General features: G+C 53.4%; 1 protein-coding gene across 5 annotated transcripts; it reads left to right on the top strand.

The window, feature by feature from the left end:
- Positions 1-1,251: 1,251 nt before the first annotated feature.
- Positions 1,252-24,386, top strand: RAB15 (RAB15, member RAS oncogene family). 5 transcript variants are annotated; one of them, XM_058567124.1, is made up of 9 exons: positions 1,402-1,465; positions 14,756-14,830; positions 16,073-16,180; positions 17,964-18,024; positions 18,753-18,813; positions 19,299-19,376; positions 20,085-20,174; positions 21,371-21,436; positions 21,618-24,386. In XM_058567124.1, the coding sequence occupies exons 3-9, from the start codon at positions 16,174-16,176 to the stop codon at positions 21,774-21,776; spliced, it is 522 nt and encodes a 173-aa protein (XP_058423107.1). In that variant the 5' UTR covers positions 1,402-1,465; positions 14,756-14,830; positions 16,073-16,173; the 3' UTR covers positions 21,777-24,386. The 5 variants fall into 5 exon arrangements, with proteins under 5 accessions (XP_058423106.1, XP_058423105.1, XP_058423109.1 ...); XM_058567126.1 differs by lacking the exons at positions 14,756-14,830; positions 16,073-16,180 and adding an exon at positions 11,717-11,854 and having other exon boundaries at positions 1,387-1,465; XM_058567125.1 differs by lacking the exon at positions 16,073-16,180.
- The last annotated feature ends 2,346 nt before the right edge of the window (positions 24,387-26,732 follow it).

Below are 26,732 nucleotides of genomic sequence, written 5' to 3'. Positions count from 1 at the left end.
CTGGTGAGTGGAGGAGCTGGGAGACTGGAGTATGCCCACCTTCAGAGCCCTCAGCATGCCCCAAACACCCAACGTAAACCTGGTGAAGAGAAACACACCTGGAAATCTTAATGGACTTCACAGGATCAGTTTCCTTAGCTTTTAATGTAAAGTAGCTATCAGGTTCAAGATTTTTTCCTCTTTGTTATCAATTTAGACACTTTGCCTGTAATATAACTCTTCAAGTCAAGTCAGTGGACTTACCACTTTCCTTGACCTACTACTGCAAATACATTCTCCATCCAATATTCAGTCTGAAAACAGTCACACACACACTTTTTCATCACGTTTTAAAGATCTAAGGGGCTAGCCTTTTTCTCCCCTAATACTCATTCTTAGGAATAGGCAGTTTTCTAGGCTCCAGAGAGCGTTTACTTGCGTCTCTCCGTGCTAACACATTCAGCAGTAGTAAATTAGGTCTTGAAAGAGGCCCATTCATTCTTTGGTGCCATTGATGTACTCCAGCAGAAATACTTAGTGGCCTGAAATAATGTACTGGCATCCTGAGCCCCCACCCTAAGCAGCTTAGACCTAAAACAGAGACTTTTCTGCACAACATTTCCAAAGGATTGTGCATTTGGAAATGTTTTTATGATCATCTATCTTTTCAGCAATTTTCCCTGTTTAAAGAAAAACTGGGATGGGGTGGAGGAGGGTGGACACAGTCGCACAGGGTGACAAGGAAGCCAGATGGCAGAGAGAGAGAATTCTAGCAACGCTCTCGATTGTTCCTGGAGGCGGCGACTTCCAGGGTTTTCGGGTGTTTGAATGCAGATCAAGGCCTTCCGTCCTGGGCTGAGCCCAGGTGAGGACCAACCACTGGGAGGCCCGACCAGGCTCCTGCAGGGGCGGGAGCTGAGGGCGGAGTCGACAGGTTGGCAGGGCCAGGTTTGGGTTGGGATCTGGGGAGAAGTGATGAGATCCGAAAGCCGAGTTTGGTGGAGGTGGGCTGGGTGGGAGCTCACCCCAACTCCCGCATTCAGCATGTCCGCAGAGAAACCAAAATGTTTCCCCGGGGGCCCGGGTCCCGGCACAACGGGGCTGGCCGCGCATCCTCGGGCGGGGAGCGCGCGCCGCCTGGTCCCCGCCCCGCCGCGGGGTCGCCGCTCTCGGGCGCGCTCCCCACCCCTCCCGGGCGGCGGCGGCGGCGCCGTCTCTCCTCCCACCGCGCGCCCGGCGCCCAGCGAGCGGCCCGGCTTCCTTCTCGCCGCCGCGGGTCCCGGGCGGGCGCGCGCCGCGATGGCAGCGGCCGAGCGGGGCTGAGCGCCGCCCGCCCGCAGCCCCGGCCCCTCCGGCCCAGCCATGGCGAAGCAGTACGATGTGCTGTTCCGGCTGCTGCTGATCGGGGATTCTGGGGTGGGCAAGACCTGCCTGCTGTGCCGCTTCACCGACAACGAGTTCCACTCCTCGCACATCTCCACCATCGGTAAGGGGCGGCGGCCGCAGGGCGCCCCACCCTCCCCGCGCCACCACCTGCCGGGGCCCTTTCCCCTTGCCCAGCCCCAGAGGGCTGTCCGCCCCTCGGGCCAGAGGCGGCGGCGCGGGAGGTCAGGGCGAGGGACTGAATCCCGGCGTGAGGGGCCCCCGGCTGGGGACCTGAGCCCCGGTTCCCGGAGGTGAGGGGTCCCTGCTGCTGTCCGTGACTGGAGAGAGGTTCTCCGGCCTTGGCTGGGGAGCCTTCCCATCGGAGCCGGGGCGGGTGTAGGCCTGGGCACCCCGAGCTGGAGGAGCGAGAATCCTAGCCACCGAAATGACATCCCACACCCCCAGGTGGAGAGGGGGAGGGGGGGTACAGCCTATGCTCGGGAAGAGGAGTTCAGGGTGGGGAGCCGGGTTACTGAGTCACTGGGTACCCTCAGTTCAGGAGTGACCCAGTGTGGAGTCAGGAGAGGGAAGAGAGGAGGAAGGGAGGGGCCAAAGGGCTTGAGTTTCCAGGGCACAGCTGTGAAGGTAAGCCATGAGGTGGGACACCTGGAGGAGGGCATAGATAAGGTGCGACCGCCAACGTTCACGCATGTGTGTGAAACGGGCGCTTATCAGTCAGCTCCAGAACAGCAGCTGGCTGCAGCATTTGTTTTGAAGGAGGCTGAGGAGGATGAGGACCATCAGGACTACTGGTCCAGACCTAGGGGTCCGAAGGCAGGCAGGACCCACCTGAGAGTAATACATCTCTCTGATCTGGCAGTGCTGGAGCCTGTGCTTAGAGGGACAGGGCTGGTGGCAGTCCAGACAGGACTAGGATGGGATCACTTGTTCTGGGAGGGGGTGGGTGGCCTCCCCTCTGAGGAGCCCTCCCCTCCCTTGGGCCCTGATGGGCCTCCTCCTCTGAGGTCTGAATTGGGCGATTTCCACCCACATCTGACAGGTTCCCCATTGATGCCCTGGAGTAGCCTCAGCACTGCCCAGGTCCTGCCTCTGGTCAGAGAGGGCTTGGCACCCAGCTTCCACTCGAGACTTCCGCCCTCCCTCCCAACACGCACTCCTTGCCAAGACAGAAGAGGGAGCAGGTAGAGCCGGGAGCAACAGAGCCTCGTGGCCTTTGTTGTCAGACAGACTTGGAGACCTCACTTTGGGGCCGTGTGACCTTGAATATTGTTTAAGCTTCTGAGCCTTAGTTTCTCATCTGTAGACTGGGAGTAATAACAATATGTACCTCCCGAGGTGTTGTAAGGATTAAATGAGATAATGTCTGTAAAAGCAGTTAGCACCCAGTCAGATACATGGCGAAGCCATGCTGGTTGCTGTTACTGTTGTCATCATCATTGAGCTCCTGGGTCTCACTCTCTCTTTGCTTCACTACCTTCAAGGGACTTAGGGTCAGGAACAGACACATTCGTCTTTCTCAGGGGAGCTGAAAGGCAGGCTCCTAGGTGGTAGGAGCTTGGGCTGGGCCACTGTTTGGAGGAGAGACATCTCAGAGGGATGGGTGGGGTAGGATGCCAGGGGAGGGCTGCGTGCCTCGGGGAAGGCTCAGGGAGGAGGCGGCGTTGGGGAAAGGCCTGGCAGTGAGCAGGGGAGGGGCTGAGGGACCAGATGGGATATGAGGACAGGTTGCAGACTTGGGGAAAAAGGGCAGCAGGATAGCACCAAGGAAACTTGCAGTGGCTATTTTTGGGGTGGGCCTGGTGCCAGGAGCTGCTGCCCAGTCGCAGAGGGCTGGGGGCTGCCTGGCGGCCCCTGGCTTTGCCTGAAGAGCAGTAGTTTGCGCCCTGGGTCCTGGCCACATTTCAGGTCCTAGGAGTGACCTGCGTTTCCCCTTGGAGAGCTCTACTCAGCCACTTCATTTCAGAAGCTCTTGGGCTCCTGCTCAGTGTTGTGGGGGAGCTAGCCTCCCCTAGGAGACGCGTCCTCCCTCCCCACAGACGATGAGGGAACCGCTGTTTCTAAAATACCAAGATGGCCCCTCCGAGGCGCCTGCTGTCCTTAAGTCCCTTGCCCCCGTGTGGCTAATTACCAGCCCTTCTCCCTATGTCTCTTCCACCTTATCTTCTCCCAGCTTAGACACCTCTTCGTGCTGGACACGTGAATGTGCAGTTTTCCCTCAGAATCCTTCTGGGCCGACCACATTGGGGGCAGAAGTGAATCAGTGAACGGGGGGAGTGTCTCTGCAGCACCCTTCTCCTACTGTCCCCTCAAGGCCCTTGGTATTTTGACCTAAAACCTGCAGACGGCTCTCCTAGTTCTTGCTCTGCTTCTGACGGCTGGGTCCCCCTTTCCCCAGGACACAGAGGACTGTTTAGGAGTTTGGATTCCATGGAAGAGAAAGAAACCTGTGTTTCTTCACACCAGCCTTTTAAGATCTGCCCACCTGGTTTCTTAACTGTGTTCTCGTTTAAAGCTTCCTGGGGCACCTGTGATTCTACCTCCGCGTAGGCGTGTTTTCAGCCTTAACTAAGACTTACGGAGAGTGGGACAGTCAAGAAAAGCTTTCCCTCCAGGGAGACAGCAAGTATCCCACGGAGTTGGAAGGGGCAGCCAGGAGGCAAATCAAGGATCCAAGAAAATGGGTACTACCAAGTCATAGTCATTAATTTATCCATTCAAAAAGAAATGCATGTGTCCTGTCACTAGGCTAGGCGCTGCGACCTGGAGATTCCCAGAGGCATAATACAGGCAGTCACCTCTCTCAGGCTGCACCTCGTCTGAGACACAGTCTTTTACCACACTGGGCATTGATCCAGGCACCTTTCCCGGAGCTCCTTTTGTGAATGGGGAAAACGAGGCAATTCAGCAGTTACTGCCAAGACAGAGTTCAGATTTTTGGATCATGATGATGTCACCTAGGCAGGCACTTTTGTGATTTACTGTTTACGCCACTTACTGTAAGAGCCTGTGACATTCCAGACAAGGGCCTGCCAGGGAGCAGCAAGGAGACCTCCCAGGTAGACTGACTGCCCGTCTTCTTTCAAGTCAGCAGCAAGTCAGCAGGTGGCCAGGTGGCCCTGGTGCTGCCTGCATTCCTTTCCCATGCAGCTGTGCTGACCCAGATGCGGTGCTGAGGGGGCAGTCGGTGCCTTACTGTTCCCTGCTGTTTCCTCATCATTAAGATTCACTACAGAGCACCGTGCCAGGCATTTTAGAGGCCTATTCAGTCCACTTTTTCTTGCCCACAGAAGCCTGTAATCTAGTTGGAGTAGCAAGACGCAGGCCAAAGAGAGTCTTGGCCACAATGAGATGATCTATCTGGGAGCATTTGGTGAAGCGCTCTGCAGTTGTAGGATAAGTTGTGGTCGGTGTTGTTACTATAAAGAAGGGCTTGCAGTTGCCATCAGAAGCTGAATAATGACGTAAGACGTGCATGAGGCAGTGGTGGACAGTGAGGGGACCATGAGTGCTATTGCTACGACCAAGCGCTAGAGCAGCTGGAGAAGGAGAGTGGACGAGAGGCGGCAGGGAGTGCTCTAGAGGGGAAGGCTGAGGCGAGGCCTTGCAGTGTGGGCTGCTTCTCGGCTCCTGTGGGGCAGGAGCAGCTGGAGGAATAGGAGCGGGATGATGGAGGTGGGAAGTCAGTGGGTGTCCCCGGGACCCTGGGCAGTCTAGCTGGAGCAGAGGGGAGCTTTTAGGGGAAGAATGAGAACTTTCCTCTGTTTATCTCTCTGTCTCCCACACTATACTTTAAGTGCCTTGAGGGTGAGACCAAATCTTATTCCTCTTTGTTTCACAGTCCTAGTACCCAGCCAGGCAAGGCCAGGCACGATCCCCAGGGATGTTGTTAAATGGAGGGATGAATGTCAGGCCCAGAGGGCATCAAGGGCCTGGCTGAGGAGGACCCTGAGCCTTCGCAGTGGCATGAAAGATTTCTAGCTGGGGAATGACATGGTGAAAACAGCACTTAGGTTAAGACTGGCAGCAGGGAGACCAGTCCAGGGCTGTGGTGGTAGGTGTGCACGGAGGAACCTCGCAGCTCGTTCCTCCTCCTTCCTCCCCCCCACCCCCTCCTGTGGCACCCAGACCAGCCTCCGCACCCTCACCTGTGCTCGTTTCCCTCCAGAAGTAGGGAGTGGTTTGAACCCATCACCCTGGTAACTCCTAAAAGGGCCTCATGTGACCTGTGCTGCCTGCCCAGGCAGGGAGATGTCCTCTCCTACGTGGACATCTGCGTGCAGGAGACCTTTGCTTTCCTTTCCTGTGGCAGCCAGGAGTGACATGTAAGCCACTAATGCAAGCTGAGGGACTGCCCACGAGGTGGTTTTCTCCCTCCCATCCTTGGTCTTTTCTGAGTAGACCTGTCACCTGGTCTCTGGACCCTTTTTTTTTAAATAAATTTCAGGTGTACATCATTATATTTCGACTGCTGTATAGACTACGTCGTGTTCACCACCAGAAGTCTAGGATGGACCATGTGGGTATTATGCTAAGCAAAATAAGTCGGAGGGAAAAAGATAGACCTTTTGTTTTAAAGGGCTCCTTCTGGCTGCACCCCTCTGGATTCCGAGGAGGCTGTGGTCTGTGATTTTCCGGTTTGACAGGTTGAACTGCTGTGGCATCACGGCCACTTTCTCAGGCTGGGTCGGCTGCATTCTCACCTTTCTCAGGAAGTTCTGTTTGAACTGGCTCTGGCTGCCTGGGGCAAGGTTCTGTTGGGTGACTGAAGGGGAGGGAGAGGGCTGGGGAAGGACCAGAGGGCAGACCAGATTCTGAGCCTGGAATCCAGTGCTTGGGCACTACGGTCCTGGGGTCTGTGGGCTCCCAGACTATGAGGCGCTGCGTACAATGCTGTGCACGCTACAGAAGGGTCAGGGTGGGTCTGTGTGCCGCGGGGGGAGGCCTTCACTCCTCTCCAGCCCTGGGGCAGCCTGAGACAGGTCTCTTCCCAGGCTGTTCCCAAGGCCCAGCAGAAAGGACGGGAAGGTGAGAAGCCGTGAGTAGAGTGAAAAGAGGGCCGACAACATGCATGAGATTCCCCATGGCCTTACTGGCTCTGCACCTTCAGATGCTTATTTAACCGCTGTGCTTATGTTCCGCATCTGTAAATTGAAGAGAGTAACAGAATCTTTCTTAAAGGTCATGGTGAAGATTACAGAGGCTAATGGATACAAAGCACTTGGCAGAGCCCTCAATAAAATGGTAGCGCCTATCATTATGATTATTATTCCTAGCTCATAAGAAAGTTGTACAGATTAATAAACTGTCGATGACATGCTTTGAGGTCATCCTCTCTATCACTCACGCATTCAGTCATTCAAGCACTGTTTACTGAACACCCACTCTGTGCCGAGTGCTGTGTGAGGAGCTGGGGATACAGCAGTGAGCAGAACAGACAGGAGTTGGGGCTCGGTCCCCACTTCCAGGGGAGCACCAGAGGAGGCTCTGGGTTGCATCTCAGTCTCTGTGCCAGGGTCTGAGAAAGAAGAGTGAGCTGGTGTGGAGGAATAGGGAGAGAGGTCACCGAGAGGACAGTGGTGGCTCTGCCCAAGGCTTGGGCCTCTGCCAGGTGTCGCTCTGCCTCAGGCCCGCATTCCGCCCACCCCCTCCCCAAGGATGTGATCCCCGAGAATGGCTCTGATACCCTCGGAGGGCTTCATTTCGGCTACTCTATGCACCTGTGCCCCCTTCACAGCTCTGCAGATGCACCCATGGCTCTCAGCGCCCTAGTGCCTGCTCCTTCCTCCTCCTCCCAGCCTCCTCCCACTCCCCAGACTCCCCACTCCCCAGCTTGGTGATGAGCTTTATAACATGAAAGTCGATATTTGGCCATTACCCTGCTACTCTGACTGCCAGCTCTTCTCAGAATGCCTTCTTCTGTAATCTAATATTTGTGCCTGTTTCCCTGTAAAACTGCGAATTTCCTGTGCAGGCCTCTGACCTCTCCTTGGCCATTCTGCCTGGGTGGTGTGCTTTGTCAAGGGAGCCACAGAGTTTTCTGGACATTTAATTCCTCCCACCGAGGAGGAAAGGTTCACCATCAGCCCTATTTTATAACTGGGAAAACTGAGGCCCCGAATAAGTGCTGACTCACATCTGCAGGCAGGTGGCCCCAGCTGGAACCGTCTCCTCTCCTCCAGTCTCTCCACACTGGCTTTGGGCTTGCCCTGGCTCAGCCCAGAAGGCCCTTCCACAGTTGCCAATAGAACCTCTCTCTTGTGAGCCAAGGGGAGAGGACATGTGCTTCCCCAACCTGTCTGAGGGCTTTGGGATGGAGGGACGGTTGTGTCTCTGCTGTTGGCTGAGTCTGCTTCCTTGATGTGACCCTCCGGGGGATAGTCCAGGGCTGTGATTGAGGGCTCTGGCTGGGGCACCTTTGAGGATGAGATCTGAGAGTTGCCCTCATATTACTGTTTTGACAACATATTTACTGAGGACTCTGTGGCTGGAGCCCCATGATCTCTCCACTGATTTCTTCTCCTGGAATGTACTGACTTCATTCATTCACTCATTTATTCACACACTTGACCACTTATTTTTTTCTTCCATTTATTCAATTTTGTTGAATAATGTGTAATGAGTATCTGCCTGCTGCCAGGCAATGAGAATATGAAATGAATCAGATGCTTTCTTGCCCTCTGGGGCTTACAGTGCAGTGGGGGAGTCAGGCATCCAAACAGACAGCCAGAACATTAAGCAAAAGCGGTGTCAAGGTGCTGTGGAGTCGCAGAGGACTGATCAAGTCCTCCTGGGTTGGCTGGTAAAGGCTTCATAGAAGAAGTGACATTTCAGTGGGTCCTTGAAGACTAAGCAGGGTTCCCCAGGGGACAAGGGGTGGGGGAGGAGGCACTGTGGAGAACACCTCATGATTTGGGGCTGCTACTGTTCTGCCTGGTGGGGCTAGCTGCTGGTGGCCAGGTCATGGTTGTGTCAGCTTAAGTTCAACTAGATCCTTGCTAGGAGTTTGCTTGGTGGGCTCTGTGTGAGGCCAGATGCATCTGGGGGCCCTGTCTCCTCTGAGATGTTTGCTCCTGAAGCTCCCAGCCCCAGTCTCTTCCTCCAGGAACCTTCTGTTGCCCATCAACATGGCCCTGCCTGGGAAGAGGCTCAGGACGAGGGTGGAGGAGTAAGTGGTCAGTAGCCTGGCAGGTCTTGGCTGCCTCAGCGGTGTCCACGGACCACTCAGCAGCAGGCTCAGGGAGGCAAGGCCCAGGTCATGGGCCTGCCAGAGGGGAGCAGGACAGGGTTGGCTGGAGCGCATGGCAGATGTCACAGAGGCCCAGTGGAGGTCTGTGCACGTGGTTGTGGGCGGGGCACGGGGAAGGGAACTGATGTTTCCTGATTACCTACTCTGTGTACCCACTGTGTGCACAGGAATGGTGTGCTTTACACATGTGAGTTATTCACTGTAGAGATCTCATCATAAAGTGGGGGGTGAGGAGTCCCCAAGTTGGCCTTGCTAGTGTTTGAGAAGTTTCTTGGTACATTCTTCAGGTTAAAGCCTCTAAACAAGTTCATATGTACGTGGATGTGTGCATACACGTGTGCACATATGAGGGTGGGTCCCCATGAGATCCAACAGAAGGGAAGGGCCTTGCTGTGCTTTCCCACTTGATAACAGAGGCACCAATGATGTTGGTCCCTCTTCCTTTTCTCTTCTGAGGAACTGCGAGTTTGACTGACATGTGTTCCTGCCTGAAGGATATTTGCTGCTTCCCCTGCCTGGGGCCCTGACCCTTCAGATCTGCTCCCTGCTGGTACCTTCCTGTGATTCAGGTCTCAGCTCAAATGTCACCTCCTTTAAAAGGTCTTTTCTGACCAGCCAATCTAAAGCCGCTTGCACACGGATCTCCTCACTCTCCTCTCCGTTATTCTGATTTTACCTCCTAACGCTTATCACTCTGAAATTAATTACTTTATTTATTGATTATCTGTCTTCCGCACTAGAATAGCAGCTCTCTGCAGACAAGGATCTTTCTGTATTATTCACGGCTGTCTCTTCTAGTACCTAGCTTAGTTCGTAGCACATAAGAGGCATTCAGTAATAGTATGTTTGAATGAATGAATGAATGAATGCATGCATGAATGCATTTTCCTAGAGAACTTCTGCTCTTCCCCAAGGGGGTTGCAACTAGGATTGGTTTCTTGGGACTCACAGACAATGTGAAACTCACTGTGCTACACACGTGTTTGGGACTGTGAGAAGAGGGTGAAGTTCTGTAAGGGGTGAGCAGTGTCCAGTAGCTTTTAGCTCTTCTGCTCAGATCCATGTCATAGGAGAATTTCCGACATAGCAGGGAGCAAGAAGTGGCTCCTGTGATCCCTGTGTGAGTGGGGTCCTCTTTGGTGAATGCAGAGACGAGGGATCAGTGTCTTGACTAAGGTCAGTATTCCCTGTCACTCAGGGTCACTACTGGTGTCTGATGATGCCCATTGGCTCAGCCCGACTGCTGGAGTGACAGTCCAGGATCACCTCATGGCTGGGGGCTCTGGAGGAGGGAGCTCCTAGGGCTCAGGCACTGATGCAGGCATTCCTTCCAGCCTCAAGGGGTCCGTGTTTGACTGGGAAACCCTTCTACGATAACAGCCCCTCAGTTCCTGGCTCCTAAGTTTCCAAAGATTGGCCCTTCAAGACTTTATGGGAAGACGGTAGGCTCCAGAGTTGTCCTGGTCCCCATATCACCACTGTCCTTCCACGTTGGGGTTTTGTGTGTGTGTGTGCATCTGTTTGTGTCTTAAAGAAGAACGGAAGGTTAGAGTGTCATAGAGTATCCTTCTGAAATTTCCACTCTTTCTTGTGGGTGGGCATCTGAGTCAGAGCCTTTGACCCCAGTGCCCTGGAGGTTAAAACATGGCCTTGGAGTTAGAGGAGCAGGATTCTGTCTGCCAGTGACCAGGGCCTCCCTTTATTTCTGCTTCTCATCGCTCCCAGAGCACGGTGGTGCGAATGCTGATAATGCGTTTGCTCAGAGAGCCTGGGTGCACCTCTTCTCCAGAATGAGGCAGCATGAGGGACAGTCAGTCTGCAGCAGGGTAAGAGGAGAAGCCAGTCGGCATGTGGTCCAGCACACAGTGAGGCTGCGAGTCCCCTCGGCTGTGGCCAGGGGCAGGTTAGGGCAAAGCTCACCTCACCCCACTGGTCTGAGGGACATTCTTGTGCCAGGAGCCTTTGTCCTGAGTCTTCTCTTGAGCCTTGTCTCTTAGCTCTGCCCCTGTGTCGTCTCCTCCCTGTTCTTCCCCTCACTTGTCCCTCAGGGGTGAAATGGCGTTATTGGTCTCCTGGTGTTATTGGTCTTCTCTTGCTGCGAGAAGGGAGTTTTGAAATGGGGACTACTCTGATGCCTTGTTTGGGGTGGCAGAGTCAGGCAGCCACCTCCCCGCAGCCTCTCTCTTTCCCTAAAGCTTGTTTTGCGGTTGCTCAGCGTGACCTCTTTGGAGGCGACCTCCTGCCGTAACCCACGTGAGTGAGCTCCACGTGTCCAGCACATGCTGGTTCCCCGTGGCGGGGGGTGGGGGCCTTCCGGGACTTGGGGTTCGTAACTGGAGGCAGCGCGGCCCCAGGGATTGGGTGTCTGCCTTGGGTTTCAGGTGTATTAGGTTGTTCGTGGTGTGGCGTCTCATTGCTAATGAAAAGGCTCAGGTCACGCTGCTGGTCCTTTGGGCGGTGGTTGATCGTGGTGGTAACATTTGGCACCCAGGAGAGCCCTGTTTCCACTTGAACCACGTGGCACTTGGCAGGCAGGCAAGCTGGCACATGACGTTAACCCATGAGGTTCTGGCCCACCAACAGGCACACCTTTGCTTTGCCAGAATTTAGGTTGTAGCCCGACTGTGGGGGCCATCGGGCCTCCACGGTGAGTGGTATTTTCCCTTTTCGTTGAAATGCCCCAGCTTAGTGTGTTTGTCTTCCCTCTCTCCCGGCTCTCTTTCATCTTCCCAACATAAGCCCCTCCTCCTTCCCAGAGATCTTTCCATCCCCTCAGCTGTGACCCTGTTTCCCTAACTGGTCCTGCCCTGCAGGAGATTGATAGCTTCTTCAGCGAACATTAATAAAGCTCTACGTGCCAGGCTCTTTGTGATGGGTTTTATACCTTATCTCATAATCCTCTCACAAATTCTCTGACATCAGGCATTGTCATCCCCATTTTACAGGTGAGGAAACTGAGGCAAAGAGAGGTTAAGTAGCTTTCCCAAGACCACACAGGTAATTAGTGGAAAAGGCAGGACCGGAACCAGACTCTGACCTCATGATCGTGTTCTTAATGACCACACTCCTCTGTTTCTTGAGCTGCATTTCCTCCATGCTTTCTAGGGCTTTCTTTGGAGGCAGTGATAAGGACTGTTCTTTCCCTGGATGTGCCGTTTCCTTCTTTCCAGTCTTCACCAGCCTCCACTGCTAGACTGGGAAGGCAGTAAGCTCGTCCCCAAGGCAAGATATCTTAGGAGCCAGGTGAGTGCCAGTGCTGTGTCCTCTGCCCTGTCCCGCTGTTCTGCCCCAGGCCCTGGTACCCAGAAGAGGGCCTCACCTGTCCTCCCAGATCTCCGACAGCAGCTCTGTCACTGTGCTCCAGGGCTCAGGTTGTGGCCTGGCAGTTACTGGGGGTTCCTGCTGGGGGAGCAGAGGCCACGCAGCCAGGGACACAGCTGGAAGAGCCAGAGGCCTGGGGCTGCCTCAGGGCACAGGTGTGGTGAGCGCAGCACCTGCCTACACGCGTATCAGGACCTGGCACTGTCACTTAACTGAGGAGCTTTTCTTGCCAGTGTCTGTGAGGCATTCAGACAGCAGGACACACGCCCCTGCTCCTGAGCCACCAGCACTCATCCCTCCTTATGCTTTCTGGGGCAGGGGGATGCCACTAATGGAATTGCTACTTTATGCCTTGGCACTGTGCTGGTATGGAGGCAGAGATTTAAAAAAAAAAAACAAAAAAAAAAACCTTTGTCAAATACCAAATGTACTCTCTGCCCCTTAGGTACTCCACATCCAGTTGGAGCCCAGAAGACAAAAACCAGGAGGCAGCAAGGAGCAGGGCATCTGGTTTTAGGAGTCTTCTTCCCAGCCCCATAGTTGGAACATCTTGCCAGCCGGCCTGGCAGAGCCCTTAGGCAGCAGTGGACAGTCATATGCTGTGAATCTTCGGGCATCCTGAGGCACTCTCTCAGACAAGGGGGATGTAATATGAGGATTCCCATAGGCTGGAAGGTGGGGTCTGGTGTGGACTGGTGGCTGGGCGAGGATCCAGCGCCCTCAGGCCCACTCCAGCCAGTGCGTTTGCCGTCTTAGGCATCCCTGCTTCCCTGCACATCTGTCTGCCTCATGCTCCTCTCGTTACCAACTGGCCGGTCCCCTCGGCACCATCTGGAGGGAGCTAGTTTGTTCGGCTTAGCTAGCTTCCCTTGCCCCTGTGGCCAGATCACCTTGTGGGTCACCAGGAAGCTTGTTGATGGGTCTCCTTTGGGTCAGATATCCACCGCTGGTCCAGTCAGGAGTGCTTCTCCACAATGAGCACACTGTATCTAGCCCTGCTTCCCTGAGCAGAGGCCTTGGGCTGGGCAGTTCCAGCCAGAAAAGGACACCGGCTATGGCAGACACCATGATTAGCACATCTAACATGATGAGCTGCTCGTCATGCTTTCGGCACTTGGTTGGGGGAGGGCACTATCTTCCTCACTTTCTCCTCCCCAGAGAACCTCTGCTGGAGCTGCTTGCAGGGTTTGCTGGTTTCTTCACCCCGTGTGTTCCCCGTGCCCGGGAGAGGATGCAGGCTCTCTTTAGGGACACTGAGGTGGCACTGTCCGGGGGATGCGTCTGGGCTGGGTGGAATCATAACCTCTCAAGGAGCAAGGGGTTCTCTGAAAATAGGTTGTGGTGGGCCTGCTCCATGTGTGCCCACTGCCTCACTTCGAGATGCTTCATGCTACCAGAACAAGTGTGGGGTATGCAGGTGTGACGGAAGAGGCAGTAAGATTCCACAGCCTTGAAGGGTTGGGAAGCCACTGGTCGAGTGCAGAGTGCCCGGGGTAGGTTTTAGGAGACCAGTTTTCCAGTTCTGGCTCAGCCGTGGGTTGTGAGGACATGAGTAAGTCACTCAGCCTCTCTCTGCCTCACGATAATAATCTGCACTCATACCTACTTCCTAGGGCTGGCGTAAGAACTGAGGGCTCTGGATTGCCTAGCTGGGGGGTGCTATAATTATAAGCATTATTATGAGCCTTGAGTGTGGTTCTGCCTAGAGGTGGGGTAGACAGTGGCTCTCAAAGTTTAGTGTGCCTAAGATTTTGTAGGTCTGGGTGGATCCAGAGAATTTGCATTTCTAACAAGCCTCCTGATGATATTGATGCTGCTGGTCCCTGGACTAGCAAGGGCAGTGGAGTAGCAAAGCCCTAGAGTATGTAACCCTCCTACATCCAGGGTTCTCAGGGTGTGTTTTCCCGGCTGGTCCCCAGGAAGCCTTTAGTCAGCAGAGGGAAGGTAGGGAGAGAACCCCTCCTCCCGTGTGTCATGCACTTTACATACGTTGTCTAATTTATATCCCACAACAACCCTTAGGAGGCCAGTGGTATTCTCATTCTGCAGAGAAGAAAACTGAGGCTCAGAGAACTTGAAACTTGCCCAAAGTCACACAGCAAGTGCCAGAATCAGGATTCAGACCCAGGTCTTTCTGACTCCAATGCCAATGGCTATCTCTTCCACCATATTATAGCTCTCAAACTTTCCTTTATCTAAAAATCACCCACAGTCCTCTTAAAAACACAGGTTTCTGAGCCTTTCTCTCAAATTCTGTTTCAGTAGGTCTATGAAAGTCAAGGTAGCAGCACTTAAAAAAATCACCCTGGTGATTCTAAAGCTGAGCATCTGCAAAGCACACCTTGAGAGGGGGAGAACCCCCATGCTGCCTCGCTTGATGTTTCAGGTGCAAAGCTTTAGTCCAAATTCTCAAACTTCAGCATGCATTAGAATCACCTGGGGAGCTTGTTGAAACACAGATTCCTGGACCCCACCCCCAGAGTATCTGATTCCCTAGATCTGAGGTGGGGCCCAAGAATTTGCATTTCTAACCAGTCGCAGCTGATGCTGATGCTGCAGGTCCGGGGACCACACTTTGAGAACTACTGTCCCAGAAGCTTGCTGTCACAAGTGTGATCCATGGACCAGTAGCATCAGCCTCACCTGGAAGCTTAATGCAGCATCAGTCCTCATCTCACACCTACTGAATCAGAATCTACATTTTAACACAATCCTCACGTGATCTGCATGCACTTTAAAGTTTGAGAAGTGCTGCCTTAGAGGAGCCAGAATGAGAACACACTGGGGGTGGAGGTAGATGAAGAATCTCTCTTCTTCCCATAGAGTCTGAAGATGCAACAAAGAGGAGCAAAACTGTTAGGCTGTGCACCCGAGGGGGCTGATGAGGACAGCTGAGAGGTGAGACTCGAGAAGGACAGGGGACTCCTCCCCAGGGAAGGTGGAGGAAACAGGAAAATGCTGAGGCTATGAGGTGGGCCTCAGAGGAAAGGCTACATCAGGCGCATCCGCCTTGTGCATAGACAGTGGAGAAGGAATTCTGTTGAGTGCACAGCGCTGGGGAGGGTACGCTGGGCTGAAGCCTTCGGCGGGGAGGACGGCAGTTGTGAGGAGTGTGATGGGTGAACACTTATGGAATAAACAGTTTGCTGAGCAGCTGTGAGGCCCGGCTGTGGTGAGAAACTGTGAGTCTGCAGGGACTGAACAAGGCCGGTGTTGGACTTTGCCCCAAAGTGCTGAGCAGCGGAAGAAACCAACAGCCACATAAGGCGAGGGAAGGGGCCACGAGTGGGCATAGGTCACGGCGGGCCAGGGGTTGATTGGTAGGTTACACACAGTGGAAGGTCTGGAGTGTGTGGAGAGAGTGGAAGGAATAGATTCCACTAGAAGATCCTTGGGCTGTTAACCTTTAAATTAAAAAGTGGGGGGCAGTGGGTGGGTAAAGAAAATCCCTCAGAAGGCATAGACTGTTTCTTCCTTGGTGCATTTGAAGAGCCAAAACTGAAGCATTTTACTTCTCAGAGATGTTAAAACAAATTTTATTGGGTGGTCAGGAGGGCCTAGGTTGCAAGGTGGTGGGGGGGTGTGGGTGCTCAGAGCCCCCAGAGCTCCCCAGCCTTGGTCCCACCACACAGCTGAGAAGTGATGGAGGAGGGGAGAAGGACTCGGGCCCAGTGCTCACCCCGAGGGTAGCTGCACGTCGTCTTGTCAGTCCTGCCTCTCGAACAGCCTGCGTTCATTCTCAGGGAGAGTTCCCCTCTGTTGGGGGCTCCTCTCCCAGCTGATCCCTTCTCAGGGACCCACAGAGAAACAGGACACCAAATGTAGTTGAGGCCTGTCTGCCTACTTACCACACAACTCTCCTCTCCTTCCCCCAAGAAGCAACGCGAGGGATCGCATGGGCTCTGGCATCAGCAGGCCTCTCTGCTCCTTGCCGTGCCGACCTTGGGCCTGTTATCATGCCTCCTGGCCTTGTTTCCTTTCCACTGAGCTCTGTGAGGGCAGGGACAGGTGCCTTTTTTGCCACTCCATCTGCACCTAGCACTGTGCAGGGCGCAAAGTAAGTTCCCACAGAAGTTTGTGGACTACAGGCAGCAGAACCTCCCTTGTGACCACTTTGCACAAAGCACTGTCCTTCACCAGGTTTGCTGGGCTGGGCCTCTTACAAAATGAACAGAATCACTGGTTCTCCTGGAAAGAAGGCGATGGACCAGGAAAGAACGAGAATTTCTTGATTCCTTCCTATGCCAGGTATTGGGGAGAAGCATTTCTTGACAACTGTTTGTCTCGAGAGGGGTGAGCATGCTACTGCCCCACCACAGCCAGGTCCCCCTCTCCTCCTTTCTGTCTCCTCCTCCTGACTTGCTCAGCACACTTGGAAGAACGGCTGTCAGACATTGCCCATTTGGAAAAGTACAGCTCGATACATATGAATCAGCTTGGGCACGCGAAAAATGATTCACATCTGACCAGCTTGGTTGAGTTCCGGTTGTCCGTTCTGAATCTTTTTCTCTCTCCTATTAAATGATTGGTCTCGATGGTGAGAGAGAAGAGCCTGAATTTAATCTGTCTGTATTTCTGGAAAGCTGGGGACAGGATAGATACGTGGAGAAGTATTCCCATTGGCAAAGAACTAATGCCAACGTGGAATGGCAGTGGTGGGGGGCAATCTGGCATCTTTAGGGTCTTCAGGGCTATGCTGTACAGCCTAGTGCCTACCGTACAGAACTGTCTTTACTGTGTTCTCCACCTGAAAACTGCTTAACGATGCCCATTCCTGACTTGTCTCCAGGAAGTGTATGAAGACTGAAGCTTAATTCACCTTTTAGACACAGCTCTTGAATCACCAGGCACAGTTAGGGCTGGGGAGAGGTGAGGTGACAAAAACATCTCCCCTCATCTCTGTCACCACTTACACTTAGGCCTGTGTGCTGCTGGTGGTGCTGACTTCTCTTGCTGCAAATTTCCCCAAATACGTTCTGCCCTGGGCTGCTTTGCCAAATCTGTTATGTTTCCTGTGTCTTGTGGCCGCTTAGCTCCTCAAGCCTTTCGGCGGATGAGCCTGAAAACCTTGTGTGGGGTTGGTGGATGGAACCCTCTCCCTCCCCGAACGACACACTGTGCTGCTGCCTCTTCATCTGGTCATTGGTGGTCACTCACGAGCACCCCCGTGGACCGGGACTGTACTCGGCTATAATGATAGCTGCAGTCGATTGAATATCCACTGGGTGCCAGGCACTGCATCTCATTTGGTCTTCTCAGTGACCCTCTGAAATGATGGGTAATGTCCCCGTTTTACTGATGAGGAAATGGAGGCTCCAAGAAGCAAGGTGCCCAAAGTCATAGCTGTGGGTTAAGTGGCCAGAGTAGGATTCAAGCTCAGGCCTGACTTCATACCCTGTGCTCCTTCTAGTAAACAACAGTGCCTCCTACAGTAAATGGGTCAGTCAACACCACAGATCCACTAGGCTTCTCCTTGGTGGGCCTTCTCCAGGTGCCGAGGGCTTCATACACGCCATGCGGTTGAAACAGTCCTGCTCTCTGCAGGGTCTGTGTGCCTTCCACACATTCACAGCAGCGCTGCAACCCCTCCTGGTTACTAATAAGGCAGAGAGAGAAAAAAACGAGGCAAATGAGGTGGATTCTATTCCCAGGGATGAGGGTTCCAGCAGGGATGGATACAAGCAGTTCTCTCCCGAAGTATAAATAGGCAGACTTCACACGTGCACAGAGTGAAACACGTTCGGGGCTAAGTGAGGCAGTGATGGAGTCGATTCCTCCGTATTCACGCATGTTCACTTCCGGTGCCTCCAAGCCCTTTACTGCTGGCAACGTTCAGCTCGGGGAGGAGGGGAAGCCCCATTCAAAGCCCGAACCAAAACTGTAGTTTTTGGTTCAAGAAGGCCTTACCTCATGCCATCTTTCTGCCAAATTAAACAAAAGGAGATCCCTTCAAGGGTGAGTGTGCTGGGCCTTACTGCTCAGTTCTCAGCAGGTTCCCTTCCTAACTTTCTTGCTCTCTCCCTTTCCCCAGGTGTTGACTTTAAGATGAAGACCATAGAGGTAGATGGCATCAAGGTGCGGATACAGATTTGGTGAGTTGGGCTGCTCCATGGCTGCCACTGCCATGTGTAGAGTCCTGAGGCTTCCTCTGGGATAACTGGCCACCTCTTCCATGGAGAGAAGCAGAAGTCTCAAAGCCCATCTCCTGCTCCTATGAGCCTTAATCTCTGACCCCTTTCTTAAGAAACTTTATGGGATTGACCGCAAGTCACCAAAAGGCAGGAATTAGGAGGAAGTGGCAAACTAGCCACTGTGGGTTTGTCTTAGAACAAGGCTGTACCCTTGGGCTGCGCTACACTGTGGTAGGATGGGAAGGAGGGAGGGCTATACCCCCTCATTCAGAGTGCGAGTTCCTCAGTACAGCACGGTGCAGTTCCCACACGTAGCCACAGGGGGCTGCTATGGCTCTGTGGCCTGATGCTCCTGGAAGCTGCCTCCCCATTCTGGAATGGTGTGGGCATTGCCTTCAGAGGTCCGGTAGGGACCGGAGGTGGAGCAGTCCAACCAGCCTGGCCACAATGGCCAGATTCTGGAGAGAGTTGTCCAAGGCCCAGTTACAGTTGTGCCTCCTCGTGCAGATATAGCTGACAGGGCCCCACAAGCCCTGTCAGCAGCAGATGACCAGGCCTCTCTGCTGCAGAGTCAGATGCGTTTGGATCCCCCTGATTTTTCACCTGCAGCTCCCAGTTTTTCCTGTTCCTCCCCTCCCCACCTGCTCCCATGGTCCTTGCTCTTCTGAGGGACCGGCTTTCTACTGCAGGGACACGGCGGGGCAGGAGAGATATCAGACCATCACAAAGCAGTACTATCGACGGGCCCAGGTGAGCCGCCCTTTTCAGGGTTTAGAGGTGGGATGCTGCCACCCATACTCCCGGCTTCGGGTGTTTTGAGATATCTGTGCCACTGACCCCCAAAATAGGGCCCTTGAATTGCCTGCTGGGGAGGGGTGCCTCAGGGCAGTCTTTCAAGTGTTCACTGAACCTTCATTCATCAGTTATTCTCTGAGCACTCACTACAGGCAGGTCCGCAACCCTCACCTTCTACCCTAGACCCAAGACCTGGGTCAAAGAATTTGGTAGCTTCCTACCTCAGAGAGTTCTGTGATCGGACTAGGAAGCAGTAGCTTTGGGGGTCTGAGAGAGAAGGAGACGTTTCTGAGTGCTGAGGGATTCTCATTATGCTAAGCAGGGAGCAGGGAGAGTGGGACCCAGTGTTTAAGGTACCACACCCGCTTCTGGCCCATGACTGTGCACTGTCTCTGTGTGCGTCAACCTCCCCCATCTCTCTCTCCTTCTCTCTCCCTCAGGGAATATTTTTAGTCTACGACATTAGCAGCGAGCGCTCTTACCAGCACATCATGAAGTGGGTCAGTGATGTGGATGAGGTAGGAGATGCTGCCTCACTCTCGGGGGTGGGGGAAGGGCACCTCAGAGGGGAAAGAAAAGTGAGGCCAGTTGGGAAGGGCTGAAGCTCTTGGGGTTGGCGAGCAAATGCTACCAGGAAACCTTGCCTTCCACAGCCCCGGATGAAGACCTCTGGGTGAGTAAGACATGGGGAAGAAGCCCAAGCTTCCATGCCCTCCATGCTCTGTACCCTGCCAGGCCTCCATGGCTGTTTCTTCCCCAGAAATAAGTTAGGTCAAAGCCTACCCTGTGAACAGCTTCCTTCCCAAACTCCGAGGACCAGGTGGAGTTGTGAGACTGGGGTTCTAGTCCTGGCTCTGCCACAAGCGCTGTGGAGCTTTGGGCAAGCCATTTGAACTCTCTGAGTCCCCAGTTCCTCATCTGTAGACTGAGGGGTTGGACTTCAGTCCAGTACCCTTTCCAGCTCAGTTATCAATTGTCCAACCTAAGGGAGCACCAGTCCTAGCCAGAGTGTCTTCTACCCCAAGCTGTCGCCACAACACCCCTCTGGGACCCCTGGGGTCAGCCCTGGCACTTGGGGGAGACTGGCATCTGTACCCAGTCAGCCCTCTCTGTCCCTAGGGCTCTTAAATTTGGTGCCAGTGTGGAGGCCACTGTGGACTGTATGGTGGGGAGATGGGAGGGAAAGGCAACACTCACTGGCGGTTCTGCCCATCCTTTGTCCCTAGTATGCACCAGAAGGTGTCCAGAAGATCCTTATTGGGAATAAGGCTGATGAAGAGCAGAAACGGCAGGTGGGAAGAGAGCAAGGGCAGCAGGTAAGTGGGAATGAGCTGGCCAAATCCATCCCTCGGGTCTCCCACTGCCTTCCAGGGCCACCCTCACACGTCCCTAGTAGCCTAAGGCCCTGGGTAAGTTGCCATTCCTGAGAGTTTGCTTTCTGTCCTTCAGAACAGTGATTCGGGGTCCATCCTGAAACAAAGACCTCTTGGGCAGCAACTGTCCCAGCTCCAAGTCCCCCATAGCAGCATGACCTCTGCTTAAGGGTTCATCCCAGTGTTAGGATGAGGAAGGACTTCAAGTTGCTGACTTCTCTAACAGCATCCAGGCATAGCTACCATCTTACAGTCACCCTGCTCCCTCCACACTCACTCCCTGTCCTCCTTACGCCTGGAAAGAGGTAGGAAGAAAATGAGCGAATGAAGAGCCCACCGTCAGAGAAGCCATGGGGGCAGAGAGGGAATGTCCAAGCATACAGGGAGACCATCCTCCCGGAGAACAGAAACAAAGATGGATACTCCTTAGACAAGAGCCATCCACCCACTCCAACGGCCTCAAGAGCTTTTCTCTCCCTCTTCAGTCAATAGCATTCCACTAGCACTTAAACTTGATTTTTTTGGTGTAAAAAAGTGATCATGGTCATTGAAAAATTTGAAAGTAGAAGTAAACCCTACTAGAATAATAGTATTTACTGAGCACTGTATGGGTGGCCCAGTGCTAAGCAAGTGCTTTGAGATGCATGAGCCCATCTAATCATTCTGCTACCTTGGTTGGTAGACATTCTCCTCCTCCTTTACCAGATGATGAAGCTGGTGTGGGCCTAGAGAGAATCAGTAATTTGTCCAAGGTCGTGCCACTGTTAAGTGGCAGCAGTGGTATCCAAGCCTGGGTCTGTTTGACTCCAAAGCCCATGTTTTTCATTAATTTGCCATGCTGCCACAACATTTTGGTGTCTTTGTCTTCTGATATGAGATTTGTGTGTGTGTGTGTGTGTGTGTGTATGTGTGTGTGTAGGGGGGTGGGGGAATGGAGGAGTGTATTCGTGGAGTATCTTATACCATTCTCTGCTAGCCTGTGTCTTAGAAGCTCCCAGGCTCATCTGAGAAGTTACCTATCTGAGAAGTTGTCACAACACAGCATGGGCTGTGAGTGCGATGGCAGAAGTATGGGCCAGGTGCTCTGGGCACTTCCCTTCCCTTACTGACTCCCTTTCAGGAATGTTCTTCTCTTGCAGCTGGCTAAGGAGTATGGCATGGACTTCTATGAAACAAGTGCCTGCACCAACCTCAACATTAAAGAGGTGAGAGCTCTGGGCCCAGTTGCCCTGCCTCTTTGGATGAGTCCAGCAGAGTGAGGAGGTGAGCAGAGAAGGCAGCAGATAGGAGCCAAGATGAGATGAGACTGTGCCCCTTGGGCAGTTACAGGGTTGCCAGGGGAAGAGGAGTGGACGCTGGACTAACCTGTGCCCCTTGCTTTCCTAGTCTTTCACACGTCTGACAGAGCTGGTGCTGCAGGCCCATAGGAAGGAGCTGGAAGGCCTCCAGACACGTGCCAGCAATGAGCTGGCATTGGCAGAGCTGGAGGAGGATGAGGGCAAACCTGAGGGCCCAGCGAACTCTTCGAAAACCTGCTGGTGCTGAGGGTCCTGCGTGGAGCACCCACACGATCCCCCCTCCCTCAGGAAGCCAGAGGGCAGGCAGGGAGGCTGGGCTTTGCCCGGCCTCTCCTCTCATTTGGGTGACCCTGTTGAATACTAGTAGCTGCTATTCCCCCCGCCTGGTCCTGAGAGCAGCGCTGCTGTCATCTCTGAGCAGCCTCTGCCCCCAGCCCCTCCACCCTGGAGTGGTTCCTCCAGCCTATTCCCCAGCTGCAGGCCTGCTGTGAGCCCCAAATGTGCCATGAGCACTGTCTCACCACTCCGAGCACCCTGGACGATGGCCAAGTCTGGAGTCAAGGCCACTTTAAGGCTCCTTCTTTCTCAGTGCATCTTGTCTCCTCTGCTTTTTTCTCTTCTTCCCACTTGTCTCTCCGTCCCCTTCCCCTCCAGTGTGTTTGTATCACAGCCCCTCACACCCCTTTCCCTGTGTGTCTGCTGTGTGGCTGCTGGTGCAGCCTCTTTCTTTCCTTTCTCACTAACCCTGTCCAAGGGAGTGGCCTCAGGCTCGTGGGGATGTTCCGTGCTTTGCTCCGGGGAGAAGCCCTGCTGCTTTGTGGGTGGGCCAAAGGCTACGGGGTGCTTCTTCCTATCCTCCTTTCCTCCCCATCCCTTCTTGTGCCATGGGTCTGCCTCCCCAGTGACCTGGGGAAGCGGAACGTCAAGGTAGGAAGGAAACACCAAACTGGTGGTCCTCAAGCGGGGCCTGTCCTACCTCTCCCTGCCCGCCCCCAGCTTTGGCCTTGCTTGGCTGCCTGCCCACCTGCCTCTTGGGGGAACTGAGGTTGGAGGCAGGTACTTCAGAGAAGGAAAAAAGTGATGAGGGGTGGCAGGGTTAAAAAGTCACCTCCATTCTCTACCTCCCATGCAGCGTGTACACAGTTTCTCTCCACCTGGGCTCCTGAACATAAAGATGGAGACCAGGGCCTGAGGGCACTGCAGGGGCAAGGAGACCCCTGGGGCCATGATACTGACAAGCCAACCAGGCACTCCAGAAAGGCGAGTGCTTGGAAATGAAGGGCGAGCTCCTATATATCGGGTTAAGAGCAAGGGATTGCAGACCAGGGATGGCAGTTTGCAAACCAGAGGGAACAGGGCAGCAGCAGGGCTTCCTGGGCCCCATCTTCCATTTCTTGTGGAAACCCCACAACTTTCTGGCTGGTCAGAGGTGACATGACCACGTTGGTGGTCTGTCACTGAACCCAGCCTTCAGCTCTCATGGTTTTCCTGAGACCCAAAGTTTGTGGAGAAGGACTTCATGGGAAGGAAGAAAGAAGGCCCCAGGTAGAAATGCTTGGTGCTGTTCTCTTCAGCCTTCACGACAAAGTGCTCCTCTTGCCCCCCTGGCTCCCAGGGATGAGGCTTGAGGGTGTGCCAGCTGCACTGTGGCTACAGGTGGAGGGAAGCGGACTCCCTCCTCCAGAGCTCTTTGTTCAGGAAGAAGTTTCTTTAACCCCATGTGGCCCAAGAGTGGCTTGAAGGAGGCCCTTTAAGGAAGGAACAAGTCAGGTACCAGCCTTAGTAGGGTTCCTCCCTACCTTCCCAAGATGGAGAAGCCCAGGTAGGAGGATCATCCTTAAACCACACATTAGCCGCACTGCAGGGCTGGGGCTGGAGCTAAAACAAAGAACTGGGCTGTGAACATTCACCAACGAAGGACCAAAACCCAGAGCTCACTGATTAACCAAGGGCTTAATCTGTGAAAGATTAAGAGCCCCACTTCCTTACTTCTCCAAAAAGGGGGTGGGGGATGAAATCACCAAACCTTTCCTCCTGGCTCTTATGAAACCAGAAGAGCAGGAGAGGGTATCTCAGGGTGTAGGAACGGGGGATGGGTTAGCACAGTGGAAGGAAAAGGAGGGCAGGAGTAGTTAGAAATCATTGGCTAATGAGAGACTTCGAGAGCTTTTTAGGATGCCATCATGACTAAGGCTGGCGTTGCTTCCTTGAGGACTGACTCCTCAGGTGTCAGGACATGCAGCATCAGACTGAGGGGAGGGTAGTGATACCAACCCTTGGTGTGCCCTCAGCCAGGGACTTGAGTCAGGGGAAGTTCTATTGGGCATTAGCGCCAACCTGTGGATCAGTATTGCAGCTTTCCCTGGAGATCAGGCAGAGCACCATTGCCTTCTCTCCTAGCCCCCTCGGGAAAGAGGGACTCGACTTTTGCTGTATCCTAAGGGTTCAGGAAGGGAAAACATGGGGTCGGGACTCTGGCTTGAGTAGCCCCATCCACAACGGCCACAGCTGGGGATAGAGACGGGAGCAGGAGGAGGGTTGGGATTTGCGGAGCAGCTCTGCTCACCAGGTACCAGAGTCGGCCTCACCCCTAAACTTCCCCAGTCCAGGAGGTGGCCTGGGACCTGGCATTCAGCCCAGCCTGTTGAGCAGGGAGTGCCTGTTTCCTCCTTGCCACCTCCTCACCTGCTGTCTTGAGACTCAGCCCCAGGCCGTCCACCTGCTCCTGAGCCCCCACCATCTCCCTATGACGGGTGAACTTTGTGTACTGTGTCTCGGGTCCAGTATATGAATTGTTAGCAGGGTTCATCTATTTTAAACACAGATGTTTACAAAATAAAGAATATTTCAAACCACAGTGTGGCTGCCTGTATGAGTCCCTGGGAGTAGGTCTCACTTGGACCCTGGCGGTTAAGGGGAAGGGGGAGAGGCAGTGCTGGTGGAAGAGACTCCAGAACCCTAAAGCAACAACAATAGAATGACAATGGAAGCCGCACACTTCTTCCGGTTTGTACCTTTCCTAATGCCGCCTGCACAGGAGCCCCAAGCAAAGCCCCCATTGCTCTGCAGTGGGCTTACCCTGCAGAAGTAAGATCAAGTGGAGTCATTGCGAGAGTGCTCAATATCTATGTCTGAGGGAGTCTTTAAAGCCAAGAAGGTTCTCATCTGTCTGGGATGGAACAGGAACAGGTCTTCCTGAAGGCACGAGGAGGGTTCAGGTAACCTTTCTGAAGTTCATCCTAGCCCTGTGATTGCATACCCTGCGGGAGAAAGGTAGACTGGAATCCCAGGGCCTGGGGTATTGAATACTATACTTTGGGGTATGGAGTTGATAGAAGAGGCAGAGCATGTTTGGGGGTAAGGATAGAATGAAGAAGGGAGGAGTAAAACATGGCAGGACAGTAGCCTAAGATCTTAACCTGCACTTTCCAGTTTACAGAGCACTTGTAGTACTTTCCTCCATCCTAACCATATCTGTGTGCGATAAGGAGGGTGATTATCCAGGTTCAACAGATAAGGAAATAGGTGCCTAACGGCCCCAAGTAACAGTGGTAGAGTGACAGAAAGCAGCGAATTGGAATCTCTGATGGGTAAAGCTTGACCATCTCTATTTATAAAAATCTCTATAAGCAATTTTCTTTTGCAGCCAGAGTTGAGAACCACTGACCTAGGCTTTCTGCCTACTAAGCCAGTGCAGTTTCCAGAACGACTACCGTCCCTGTGAAAAGCTGTGGGAATCACACACTTGTTAGTGCATGTCCAAGGTTATAGCTTCTGGAACGTGGGCAAGTTTGAGGTAAAGTTGGAGACAAAGGTATTTTAGGAGAGCCTCATCAATTTTATTCAATCGTGAAAGGTGAGAACCTGGGTGACTCAAAGGGTCCTAGGTTGCACCTGGAGAGAAGGGATGGCGTGTGCCTAAGAAAGAGGGAACCCCACTCCTCAGCTCAGAAACTTCCGTGGTCTTCCCGGAGAGGGGTAGCCTCTCCACACAGCCTCTCTGCCCACAGAAGGCAGCCAATGAGAGGTGTCTGGAAGCCCAGAGAGTACTGGGGAAGCTCTAGGCTTGCAGGTAAATCGGGCAAATGCATGGTAAAGCTTATCTCGCTGTCAGGGCCAAGTTCTGACTCAGTGGCTTGGTAGGGACATTTATTGGCTGCTTCTAGGAACTCCATCCAGCCTCAGCAGGGTACACACTTCACGCTGCATTTCCTGCCACCTCACCTCTTCTAGTGGCAAAAGAGTCAATTCCCACTTAGGTAATGGAGGCTTGTTTTTAGAGAGCAGCCAGGTGAGACATGCGAGCCCACGTGCTATAAACAGCCATGGAACAGGCTACAAAAGACAAAAGCTGGGCACTCCCTGGCAAGTAGTTCCTCCATCTTCTCAACAGATCAGATTCTCAAGACCAGCTGCTCCCCAGCCTTGCTTATTCTTTGTTCTAGGAGACAGTTCCCAAAGGAGAGTACCTGTGAAAACACTCTCTAGTCAACATTTGCATTGCTATTGAGTTTTCACTCTAAAACTCCAAAGCCGGGTAAAGCGTAGTTGCCACTTTTACTGGCATGGAGAAATCCAGGCATTAGAAAAAAAAAGGGATTTGTTGAGTTGGTGGGTGCTTGGAAGAATGAAGTAAAGCATGAGGTGTTTTTAGCTTCTGTGGGCTTCCAGGGGTGTGCTCCCATGATAGCCCTTAGCAGGTCCCCAGACGGCCTGCAATTCATTGCATGGCTGGTGTTGAAAACATCCTGGGTGGCCTCGCTGGGTCTAGAACAGCAGCAGCTTCAACTCCCTGCACACGTCCTTCTGTGGGAATGACCAGCACAACCCCCTCTGGAAAGTCTCCCGGACTGAGCCTTTGTCTAAGAGGAAGTAGGTGCGGGCTTTCCCCTCTGAGTTTACCCACTGCTCTGTGACTCCTGACTGCATCCTCATGACCCTGTGGGGGCAGGTGTGGGGTGTAGTAGAGGAGATGGGACAGTGCAGGGGCGAGGGCAGATGTGCTCTCCAGGACAAGTAACATCACTCACTGAAAGACTTTTCAAGACAAACTTCATCCCTTCAGCGTGGTGCAAGCTGAGGCACTGAAAGTCATTATTGCTAGAAAATCGCACACTGCTCTCCTAAGGGTCCCTTTGATTTTGTGCCTGTGGAAAGCAACAAACAGAAAAATGTGAACAGTAATATGTACATTTCAGTTATA

This window comes from Diceros bicornis, chromosome 24 (assembly GCF_020826845.1).
Source record: "Diceros bicornis minor isolate mBicDic1 chromosome 24, mDicBic1.mat.cur, whole genome shotgun sequence".
In the NCBI taxonomy this organism is placed as follows: domain Eukaryota; kingdom Metazoa; phylum Chordata; class Mammalia; order Perissodactyla; family Rhinocerotidae; genus Diceros; species Diceros bicornis.
The sequence above is the reverse complement of the archived record's forward strand: the minus strand, read 5'-3'. Positions and strand labels throughout refer to the sequence as shown.